We start from the raw sequence: 12,498 nt of genomic DNA, 5'->3' as shown, positions 1-12,498 counted from the left end.
CGCACGGCACTGTGCCAGGCTAATTTTTTTATTTTTGTAGAAACAAGGTTTTGCCATGTTGCCCAGGCTGGTCTGGAACTCCTGTGCTCAAGTGATCCGCCCACCTCCGCCTCCCAAAGTGCGGGGGTTACATGTATGAGCCACTGCGCCTGGCCATTTTTTTATTTATCTACATATATACATAATTTCACAGTTGAAAAGTCAATTACACAATTTTGTATATTTTTTTCTTCACTTATCATCATAAGGTTTTCTTCTTGTTGCCTCTCGGGGTTCCTAACTACACAACAGCTGCAGAATATTCTGTCAAGTGGATGGACCATCATTTAATGAACTATTCCAAAAGTATTGTTTCTAGTTTTCTATGCATTTGCCTTTTTTCCTGCCTTGGATTATAAAGTCCAATTGGGAGGCCGAGGCAGGCAGATCACTTAAGGTCAGGAATTCAAGACCAGCCTGGCCAACATGATGAAACCCCATCTCTACTAAAAATAAAAAAATTAGCCAGGCATGGTGGCATACGCCCATAGTCCCAGCTACTCGGGAGGCTGAGTCACGAGAATCACTTGAACCCAGGAGGTGGAAGTTGCAGTGAGCTGAGATGGCGCCACTGCACTCCAGCCTGGGTGACAGAGTGAGACTCTCAAAAATAAAAAAAATAATAATAATAAAGTGCCAGATATAAGATTATTGAGCTTAACAATAAAAATGTAGAGCCAGCAGGGTTCCTAACACTGGATGCTACACTGCTTCCCGAAGGGCTGAAACCTATGCCTACTGTACACTATTCACACTTGCCAAAGTACAGAATCAACCAAAGCAAATGAGGTGCACATACACAATGGAATACACTTCAGCAGTAACAAAGGATGAAATTCCGCAATTCGTGCCAGCATGGATGGAGCTGGAGGACACTGTGTTAAGCAAAATAACATGATGACAGCAATCAGAAATGAACCCGGACTCACTCTCTTCACGGCTCCTTCCCCGACACGCTTTAGCTGTCTCACTTCTGTTCTCAGCTCTTCACAGGACAGCCAAGGTGAGCAGTTTTTCATCTGTCCTATCCTGAAGTGACCATAGGGACAGTGTCTGGGGTCCACAATGGATTGTCGAGGAGCAATGAAGAAGTGGTCGAGGCAGAGGTAGAGCAGAGTATTCATCAGGGCCATGATCAGCAGCAGCCCAACGGCTGGTGGCACCTCTCGGGGGGCGAGGCCTCTCCTCTTGTTCTGGGGCTGCTTTTCCATGTTGACGGCCTCTGCAATTTCCTAAAATACACAATGAAACAAGAAGTCATGACAGTCAGCTTTCATTTCCAAGAATGCGTCCAGATTCCTCTTCTACTCAAGGGTCCTGTAAGTTACAGCGTTACCGTGGGGATTAAAGCAGGTATCGAACACCAGGCTTATCCCAAATGCCCAATGTTAGCTGTTCCCATAATCATTACTTTTTATTACAAACTAAAATACGGGTTCCTCTAGATTAGGTTAGGTGGGAGGTGTTTGTGTCTAACTCTGTACGACTCACAGTAGCATGCATTGAATAGATGCTCATGAATATTCAGTAAAATGAAAGCAAAATGTATTAGTCAACTGGTGGGATGGGGACAGAGGGTACCAAAGGACAGCAGAAGGAGGCTGCTTAGGGTAGCAGGTGGAGGCTGGGAGGCTGAGGGCCTCTCTCGAACCCAGCTAAGCAGCTGTCCTGTTCCCTGGGAGGTACTCAGAATCCCCTGAACAGTTTTAAGAAATAAAAGCTACTCTTCAGCGGTTATGAAAGGTAGATTTGGGGTGAAAGAGACTGAGGCTGGGAGACCAGTTAAGAAGCCCTGGTTATGACTACGGACAGGAGCTGACAAGTACACGAGCTAGAATAACAGTGATGAGATTGGAGAGATGACCACTCAGAAGTCACACCAGTGATAAGGAACCACTGATAACATGTGGGCTCTACCGCTGGAGCTGTGCAAGGCCATGGTGGAGGGGCCTGGGTGCAGAGAGGCCTGAAGTAGGACTATGGGTGGCAGAGGTGATTTACAGAAGCAGAATGCAGCAGAATGGAAGCATATGGAGAGTTTAACAGTGGATGTGGCCATGCCATTGGGAGCCAGCTGAACAGCACTGGAATGCTAAAACACTGAGACAGAACTGGGTCAGAGACAGCTGCAACATGCAAGGTTACCTACCAAGCGCATCTCCTTCTTCAGCTCAGGTCTCCATCCAGGTACCTGGTCAGTCCATACTCTAGTTGGCGCCCAGGGACTGGTCTGGAAACACCCTGCCGCAAAGTACAAAACAGGAAGTATGTAAACAGAAACTGCAGCTATGTACCCAGACAAATCGCCATAGTCCAAACGGTCCAACTTTCCCAGGGCCCTCCTCCTGCTTCAAGTCCGGGTTTCCTCAAGTTCTCAAGTCCCAGGACAGAGCAGCGCCATGGGGAAGCCCATCAGAGTCTCTGTCCCAGTCTGCTCTCTTCGCCTCCATCACTGACTTGCGGTTGCTCATTCCCTTAACACGTCCTGAGCAGCTTCTATGTGCTCAGCCCTGCAGTGGGTGCTGGAGACACACACACAGTGAATTACACCAGCAAGGTTCCTATCCTGCTGGAGCTTAGGGGAAAGTCTAGTGGGGAAGACAGACAATAAACAAGTAAACAAATAGGTCTATCATCATCCTGTGATGGGGGTTCAAGGATAGAGAGTAACTGTGTAGGAACTCCCTGGAGGAAGCATCCCAGGAGACCTCTCTGAGGAGGTGACCTTCGCACTGCGACCAGAGGCCTGAGAGGAGCCAGCCATGAAAAATCCAGGATACTACGTCCTCCTTGAGAAAACAAAATCCACTCCCATTTCCAGAGCTGGGACAAGACACCAATGAAACCATTAACAGAAAACAGCATTTCTCCTAAGAACACACTAAGTACACACTGCAGCCATAAAGTGTCAAAAACCCCCTTTGGATGAAGACTCCTTTTTTACTATTTAGAAATTATGTTCTCTACAATCACAGACTACCAGAAATTTTGCAGTTTGAAGTACTTATCAATTGGAATAAAACATCCCACTCTTTCCTGGAGGATCAAAGTCACCCTGACACAGAGAAGCAACCTCAGTTTCCGAACAGGGCAGAGCTTCAGATAAGGAGTTTCTGGAGATAATCCTGTACATCTATGTTAATCTGGTAGTTTCTAAGGAAAGGGGACCACTTTGCAGTCCAGACTAGATCTTGGCCCCTTTACACTCAGTTCTACATGGCTTTGAGCCCATCAAAATACCACTTCATTTAAATTTGCCTAAACTTCACTCATCTCCAAAATTCTATGATTTTCTTCCTTTTTTTTTTTCTTTTAGAGATAGGGTCTGACTATGTCACTCAGGCTGGAATGCAGTGGTGCAATCATAGCTCAATGCAGCCTCAAACTCAAGCAATCCTTTCACCTCTGCCTCCTGAGTAGCTGGGACTACAGGTGTGCATCACCACATCCAGCTAATTTTTATATTTTTTTTTTTTTTGTAGAGACTGGGTCTCATGATGTTGCCCAGGCTGGCCTTGAACTCCTGGCCTCAAGCAATCCTCCTGCATCAGTCTCCCAAACTGCTGGGATTACAGACATGAACCACTGCACCTGGCCTTTTAAATTTATTTTTATCCCCTCCACGGCTCTACTCACCCCCTGCATCAGTATTCCCTGGAACCTCAACACATTCCAATACCCCACAGACGCAAGCACACAAGCTCACACTGTTCTGGCGCTCCTGAGCGTACTCCAGACCTCACACTGCTGACTCTCCCAGCAATGGCACACATTTCAGTGCCTCTATGGCTCTAAACCCACAGTAGCTGCCTCTAGGACACCATAAATCATCTGGCTGCCCCTTCCTAGAGTGTCCTCATGCTCAGGGACACAAGTACACCTCACACCACCTTGACCCTCAGTGCACTGGGCCTCTGACGGTACCAAGACCCTTCCTGTACCACCACCCCCTGCCCCACAGAGATCCACAATCCTCATCCCCGCCAGCACAGGCCGAGGTCTCCCACCGTCCTCCCTCCATCAGATCCCTCCATGAGGTCCCTCCAGCTCTGCTCCATTAGCGTGCACTGGGCTCCAACTACCCAGACATGCACATGCACACACCCACCACAGACGACCCCCACAAGTGCACACACAGCACTAGAATCCTTCAACCACCTCCCCTCCATAAGCACCCCATTCTCTCCTACCCTGCAGGCCCCCACAGACACACACACAACGCTAACATCACACACACCCTCATCACCACACATGAGGCTTCAGAAGCCTATTAGCACACATCCTGGTACCTCTACCACCCTATCCCCCAAAAGCCCACACTGGACCTCTCTCCAGCCATAACCCCTATTAGCTTGCCTTGGAACTTCCTCAACACCCTACCCCTGTGACACACCCGTGGGTCCCTCACCTGCTCTGCTGCCCACTTCCCTAAGCACACACTGGGCCTTGAGCCTCCCCTGCCATAAGGCTCATCACCACATGCTCCAAGTCCTGCTCAGCCCAGGCCCCCAATGGCAAAGCTCCAGTCTCTCCCCACTCCACCACCCATTCCCACATCCTCTGTACCTCTGACCCCCTGCTCCCTATTAGCACTCATGCCACTTCCATCCCCAGCTCTCTGCACCGGGCCAGGTCAGAGAGGCCCCGAAGGACTCCTGCCCCATGCCCTCTCAGATGATTCTCTGTTCCTCTGATGGAGATATGCAAGTCCTGCCAGTGTGCAGCCTTGGTTATCACAGTGAGTCAAAAAACATGACAGATGTGTCCCAAGTGGCCTTAGGCTAGCTGGAAGCTCACACTCTCCTTCTCCAAACATGTACCACCTCTTCCCCCACCTTCACTCTCAGCTGATCATCTAACGAGATCATCCTATTTTACCAGAAAAACAGAAGCAATCAGAGAGCATTTCCACCAGTTCCCAAGCCCCACCCCAGGTTCCTGCACTCTCCTATTACTACAAACTGTCTGTTACCATGAAACTGGCCCTGAGCCCAGCTCAAGCAAACCCCACCCCCAGCTCTGTCCTCTCATTCTCTCCAACTCACTGCCACTTCACCCAAACTGACCATATCACAGTCAGCACAGGTGACCTCCACATCACTAAACACAACAGTCAAAGCACAGCCCCAGTCTTCCTTGACCTATCAATAACATTACCGTGATTGATAACTCCCTCCTTAAATGCCTTTTATAATTGGTTTCCAGGAAACTACACTGGCAGCTCCTCATCTCTGAGTCCACTTAGTGGGGTCGCCCAGAGCTCAGAGCTCAGGCCTCTGCCACACTCCCTGGGAGAGCTCACCCAGACTCAGGACTTTTCATCACTGCCTGCTGATGACTTCCAAAGGTAAAACTCCATTCCCAGCCTCTCCTCAGAACTCAAGGCTTGCTTCCTTGACATCTCCATGTGGATGTCTGATAAACAACTCAAAAGATTCAAAAAACAACTCAATTTAAAAAATGGGCAAAGGGTCAGGCATTGGTGGCTCACACTTGTAATCCCAGCACTTTGGGGAGGCCGAGGCGGGAGGATCACTTGATCCTAGGAGTTCCAGACCAGCCAGGGCAACATAGTAAGACCTGCTGTCTACAAAATCTAAATTTAAAAATTAGCCAGGCATGTTGGCATGCGCCTGTAGGCCCAACTACTCAGGAGGCTGAGGTGGGAGGATCATTTGAGTCCAGGAGACCAAGGCTGCAGTGAGCTGTGATCGTGCCACAGCACTCCAGCCTGGGTGACAGTGAGACCTTGTCTCAAAAAAATAAATAAATAAAATTTTTAAAATGGGCAAAGGACTTGAATAGACATTTCTCCAAAGAAGATACACTGATGGCCAACAGGCACATGAAAGATGCTCAGCTTCACCAATCATCAAGGCAAACGCAGATCAGAAGTGTGACAAGATGGCATTTTACACCCATGAGGATGGCTATAATACAAAAATCAGTAAAAACACAAGTGTATGGGGATGGGGAAAAACTGGAATCCTCAAAAATCACTGGTGAGAAAATAAAATGCAGCCACTGTGGAAAGCAGTCTGGCCGCTCCTCAAAAGGTTAAGCACAGTCACCACATGACCCAGCAACTCCACTGCCCGGTGTGTACCCATGAAAACATGCACACTCACACACACACTTATACATGAATGTTCACGGAAGCATTATCCACAACAGCCAAACAGTGGGAACAAGCCAAGTGTCCACTGGCAGATGAATGGATACACAAAATGTGGTACATTCATAAATGGAATATTATTCAGCCATAAAAAATAAAGCACTAATTCATGCTGCAACATGGGTGAACTTTTGAAACATCATGCTCAGTGAAATAAGCCTGACAAAAAGGCCACATACCATATGATTCCATTTACATGAAATGTCCAGAAACAGCAAAATTCAGACACAGAACGTAGATTTGTGGCTCCCAGAGGCTGGGGGGCGGGAGGTGGAATAGCTGCTGATGGGGATCGGGTCTCTTTTTAGCATTAGACAGTGATGATGGTTGTACAAGCTTGTGAATATACTAAATATCACTGAATTGTACACTTTAAAATGTCAAATGTTATGGCTGGCCGGGCGCAGTGACTCAAGCCTGTAATCCCAGCACTTTGGGAGGCCAAGGCGGGTGGATCACGAGGTCAGGAGATCGAGACCATCCTGGCTAACCCGGTGAAACCCCGTCTCTACTAAAAATACAAAAAACTAGCCGGGCGTGGTGGCGGGCGCCTGTAGTCCCAGCTACTCGGAGGCTGAGGTGGGAGAATGGCGTGAACCCGGAAGGTGGAGCTTGCAGTGAGCCGAGATCGCGCCACTGCACTCCAGCCTGGGCGACAGAGCGAGACTCCGTCTCAAAAAAAAAAAAAAAAAAAAAATGTTATGGCTTGTGAATTATATTTTCGTTGAAGTCTCCCCTTAACATTTAAAAAGATAAAAGCATTCCCAGCTCTCAGGCTATGCAAAAACAAGCAGAAGCTGTGGTTGGCCAAGCCCTGCCTTAGGTGAAGGCATTCCTCCAGGTCTGCCAAAGGCCCAGGTAACCTCACCCATACCTGGGACACTAGCAGCCATCTGAACTCTGATGCTTTCTAAGTCTGCACTGCAGACTAGATCTCTCCTACGCTTCGCTCACTGGCCTATCAAGGTATGGGATGTCCACTGCAGAACTCCCCCGTCCTTACATGACCCTCCCCCAGGGTTCCCTCTGTGATGGGCTCATGACCCAACCACCCGCTCAAGTTACAGACCAGGCGTGTGTGACTTGATTCCTCCCTCCCCTAACCTCCAAACCAACCAATTACCACATGCATTCAATGCTCCCACCAAAACCTCTCTCACAGCTGCTAGCATCTCTCCTTCCTTGTTGCCCTTACCCTCCACTCCCCTCCGTGAGCCAGCAGCACCTCTCACCTGGGTTTCCGCAAGAGATTCCCAAGCAGACACCCAGTTTTTCCTCTCTTGCAGCCCATTCTCAGGATTACACAGCAAACAGTATCGTTTTTCTGTTTCACACACAGAGAAAAATAAAAAAAAATCATAAGCATTCATCCAGCTTTGTCAAGTTACATTGCATCATTTTTTCAGATCTTTTTTTAAAGAAATTAAATATTAAAAATAGAGTCGAAGCCCCTCTGGACTCCTCCCCAACCAATTCTACCCCCTCCCAAGAAGTGATCTCTATCTTCAAGTTGGTGGACATCAGAGATTCTCAAACTGTGGTCGCCAGACCTGTGGCATCATCGTCCAGGAACCTGGGAGAAATGCAAATTCTTGGGTCCACACTCCAAACCTACTGAATCAGAAATGAAAATCTGTGTTTTAATAAATCCTTTAGGTGATTTGGATGCATGCTAAAGTCTGAAAACCACTGGTGTATATAATTCCTATACATGCTATATATCTATCTATCTATCTGTCTGTCTATCTAATCGATCATATCTATTTACCTACCTACTTACCTATCTACTTAAGACATGGAGTCTCACTATGTAGCCCAGGCTAGACTCAAGTGATCCTCCTGTCTCCACCTCCTAAGCAGCTGGGACTGACTACAGGGATGGGCTACCAAACTCCGCTTCCCATACATGCTTTTTATTTTCACAAGTATGTGCCCATAAATCATACATATGTTTTCAAGCTTTATACAAACAGTGATGGGCTGGTATTATCCTGTTGCAACTAGCTTTTTTAAAAGCTCAACATTACATTTCTGAGATTTATCCATGCAGATGTACAAAACTCCAGTTCACTATTTTCAACTGGTTTGACTTTTCCACAATTAGTGAGACAAGCTGTGTACACATCTCCCCAGGCATACATGAAAGTTTCTCTGATACATGCAGGGAGCTATTTTTTTTTTTTTGAGACGGAGTCTCACTGTATCGCCAGGCTGGAGTGCTATGGCATTATCTCGGCTCACTGCAACCTCCAACTCCCTTGTTAAAAGGATTCTCCTGCCTCAGCCTCCTGAATAGCTGGGATTACAGGCATGTCACCACATCCAGCTACTAAAAATAGAAACGGAGTTTCACTATGTTGGCCAGATGGTCTCAATCTCCTGACCTTGTGACCCGCCCACCTCAGCTTCCCAAAGTGCTGGGATTACAGGCATGAGCCACTGTGTCCGTGTCCGGCCCATGCAGGGAGAGCTTCCTAAGTACTGATGTAATCCCACTTGGCTTAACATTCAACAGCCCCTGACTCGGCCCACAGGATGAAGTCCAAACTCTTACGTGGCCTCCTGAAATCTAGCCCCTATCTGCTTCCCTAAACCCTCCCTGCACCCCACTCTCTGGCCCCTGAGCTTTCCTCAGTCCTCAAAGGCTCCCTTTCTGGGATACCCAGGCCCCGGCCTCCTCTAAATTCTAAGCACCAAGAGGCCTGCCTGTCTGTCCTGTTCACCAGTGCACCCCAGTGCCTGGCACACAGTGGGTACTCAGCAAAGACACACAACTGCCTGGTCACTCTGCGCCTCTCCCTCTTCATGGCCTCAGCCATGAAGGCTGCTTTCCCTCTCCTGTGTTCACCCCACCGCATCCGCTTTTCCTCTCCTCACAGCTCCCGTTCTCTGAGGCCCCTCATCTGCCACCTCCTTCTTCAATCCAAGTTTCCCAGCTCAAACCCTGTGGTAAATCCTTTCAACCCTCCAACCCTCCTTACCCCTAACCTCCCACCAATCCTTCCTTGCCACTAGGGGTGGATTCAGATTTTATGGGGCCTGAAGCTTATATAAGTTGGGACGACGAGTGGTAATTCTTTAAGAATACACAGTTATGAATGTTAAAGTGCTGAGCCCCTTGCCAGAGTTTTGGAAGGTATTTGAGCAAGTGAAGAGACTAGAAGCTTCATCATAAACCCAGATCTGCTTGTCATTCACCAGCCCCATGTAACTTGCCCTGTCCACTTCTCCACTCAAAGGCTGCCAACATCAGCTACAAAACTCTGTGGGACTCTACAAATGCATATTTTCTAATCTGTGTTGGACCCTCCGCATTACTAAGAAAACCTTTAATGCATTTCTTGCTGAATACAAATTTTATATGCCCCACTAACCTTTTATGTATCCCTAAGTCCTCACATTCACTTCTGAATCCTCTCAGCAAAAAGAAACCAAACCAAACCAAAACAAAAAAAAAAAAAACTCAAAAATTCATTTGACTTTGTCAACTTCACACCAATTCTGTGAAGTGGATTTAATTGTTGTTATTTCCATTTCACAGATAAGACAACTGAGTCAGAGGTGAAGTAATATGTCTAAGGTCACTATACACAGAGGAGCCAAGTTTTCTGGACTCAAGCCCATTTTTCCCCTAAATACCACAATGCTCAGGAGTTGAACTAAATCAAACCCAGTGTGGTCACCTAGGGACTGGTCTAGGGGACCCTGGGACTGCCTGTTTCTTAAAGAAGACTTCAGCCCACCTCAGCCCCGATTTGCTTTTTTGTTTCAGAGCATATTCTGGAGTAGGCCGCCCAGAGCATAGCATGAGGCTGTGTGGCTGAAGGAACTTTCGTGTCCAGAAATAAGCAAAAACCGCTGAAATTTACTGGTCCTGAAAACAGCCTGCACATTAAGGAATAAAGATGGTGGGGCAGGTTGGGCAGGAGAAATTCAGGCACGATTGATATACAAAGCATTTCTGACACTGATAGGCAGGCTTATTGATAGAGAAACAAGCTTGGCTTAAAGAAAAAAGAAAAGGGACAAAACTAGTTTTTACTGACTTACAAGGTATTTTCTACAACTAGGGAAGACACAGAGTAGTGTCATCCAATGCAATTTACAGTAGAATTCCATTGTGCCAATAAAGCACAAGGTACATTAGAAGGATTATTTTAAATATTCTTAATGCTTATTTAGCCTTAGGGTCCTACAGTAAAGGCAAAGGGTGACAAAGACAAGATTATGGAACAAAAGAGCGAAATTTTGCTTTCTAAAAAAAGAGAAGAATATGATTACACTTAACACCTCCTGGCAACAATGATCTCGTGCAGAATAAACACCCAAAGGCAAAGAGCTGAGACAGAGTCCTCGGTCCTTTCTGGTTTTTTTGTTTTTCGTTTTTTGTTTCGGTTTGGTTTGGTTTTTGTTTTTTTTTAAACAGAGACAGCCTCTGCCGGATCCAGTAGCTCACGCCTGTAATCCCAGCACTTTGGGAGGCCGAGGTGGGCGGATCACCTGAGGTCAGGCGTTCGAGACCAGCCTGACCAACATGGTGATACTCCGTCTATACTAAAAATACAAAAATTGGTTGGGCGTGGTGGCGGACGCCTTGTGATCCCAGGAGCCAAGACCGCGCCACTGCACTCCATTCTGGGCGACAGAGCGAGACTCCGTCTCAAATAATAATAATAATGATAATAAAGTAATAATAATAGAAACAGTCTCTCACTGTGTCCCCCAGGCTGGAGTGCAGTAGCGCGATTTCGGCTCACTGAAACCTCCGCCCCCGCCGGGTTCAAGCGATTCTCCCGCCTCAGCCTCCCGAGTAGTTGAGACTACAGGCGGCGCCACCGCGCCCGGCTAAATTTTTTTTTTACAGAGACAGGAGTTCCGCCATGTTGCTCAGGCTGCTCTCGCCTGAGCTCACGCGATCCTCCCGCCTCCGCCTCCCAAAGCGCTGGGGTTACAGACTGGAGCCACCTCGCCCGGCCCTTCTCGGGTTCTTTAACTTCCCGCTACCGCGCAGGGCTGGACGCGGAGGCGGGGGCTGGGCGCGGTGGACCCGGCCGCCCAGGCCAAGCGCAGCCTCCCAGGGAGCCTCCGCACAGGCGGCCGGCGCTGCGGGCCGCGCCACGTACAGGCCCCTCGAGAAACCCAGCTGCACGCCCCCTCACCCCTTCGCCCTCTCGCCCCTCGCCCCTCGCCCCAGCACCTACCTGCAGCCCAAGCTTCTGCGCCCCCTGCTACCCCAGGACAGCACGCACTGGGCCTACTGCGCTTGCGCGTTCAGAAGCGCGTCCTGGGCGGGCGGGCGTGACGCTGCTGCCCCCTGGCGTCCTCCTCAGGCCGCGCACTGAAGCCAGAGCTAACGCTTCGGCGGTACCAGCGCGCACCTACCCAGTCTCCCTCTCTGGCTTCTGCTTCCCGAACTTACGAGAACGATTTTGCATTGACCCACTATTGCTTCAGCCTGGAGCCAGGCCCATGCAGAGCAGCTGTCAGATCTAGACGCACTGCCAGGCCTTCCAAAGCGTATTTCTCAGATCCGCGGCATCTGCAGGGACCTTGCTGGAAAGGCTGATTCACCACTCTGGCCCAGACCCACCACTCGCGGACCCAGATGCCTGCAGTTGGACAATTACTCTGTAAAAGAAACTGTGGGGCTTAGCCCAGACACAGTAAAGCTGAGCTGCATACATCAAGCGCAGCAGACAAGACCTTGGCAAGCCTCCGCGGAGGGGCACGACTGGGCAAAGGCGGGGAAGTCCGTCGGGGCCGGCCGGGAGCCCAACACGCACTCGGGCACTTGCCCCGGGGAACCGAGAGGGAGGCTTGCAGCGTCGAAGTCAGGCTGGGGTCATGAAAAGTCTGGGTTGTGTACATTGGAAGCGTTAGCTGCTTCTACACTGACACACTGAGAAAGTCCAGAATTAAGAAACTAACATGGTGTGGGTTAAAAAAAAAAAAACTGAGTCTGTACTAGCGATCCAAGCAGTATTAAAATAACTACCAGAAACGTTTGCCTGTCACATGGACAAATAGCACAAGAATGGTAACACCTCCTGTCGTTACAATAGAGTCTGAAAGTTTCCTCACACATACAAGTGAGTGTAAATTGGAATTCCTCCTACCGGACCTAGCAAATCCATTTCTAGGAATTTATCCTTCAGAAATAATATGTCTGCGGCAGGGGACCGTGGCTCACGCCTGTAATCCCAGTACTTTGGGAGGCCGAGATGGGCACATCACGAGGTCAGGAGATTGAGACCATCCTGGCTAACACGGTGAAACCCCGTCTC

The 12,498-nt window shown here is 48.7% G+C and overlaps 1 protein-coding gene across 6 annotated transcripts in view; it reads right to left on the bottom strand.

Moving 5' to 3' along the window:
* The window catches only part of POMK (protein O-mannose kinase), a 47,811-nt gene extending 36,316 nt beyond the window's left edge, over positions 1–11,495 (bottom strand). For 2 of the 6 annotated variants that reach the window (XM_021942285.2, XM_021942284.2), the window contains exons 1-3: positions 7,410–8,442; positions 2,189–2,280; positions 969–1,271 (exon numbers count right to left, since the gene is read on the bottom strand). In XM_021942285.2, the coding sequence (XP_021797977.1) occupies positions 969–1,271; positions 2,189–2,280; positions 7,410–7,584 (570 nt within the window). In that variant the 5' untranslated portion in view covers positions 7,585–8,442. Of the gene's footprint in view, positions 1–968; positions 1,272–2,188; positions 2,281–7,409; positions 8,443–11,415 lie in introns of those variants that run through there. The other 4 variants (XM_009213000.3, XM_021942287.2, XM_021942286.2 and 1 more) reach the window with 4 other exon arrangements.
* Positions 11,496–12,498: the final 1,003 nt, after the last annotated feature.

Source organism: Papio anubis, chromosome 8, assembly GCF_008728515.1.
Source record: "Papio anubis isolate 15944 chromosome 8, Panubis1.0, whole genome shotgun sequence".
NCBI lineage: Eukaryota > Metazoa > Chordata > Mammalia > Primates > Cercopithecidae > Papio > Papio anubis.
Note: the sequence above shows the minus strand (reverse complement) of the source record. Positions and strands in the feature narration are given on the sequence as shown.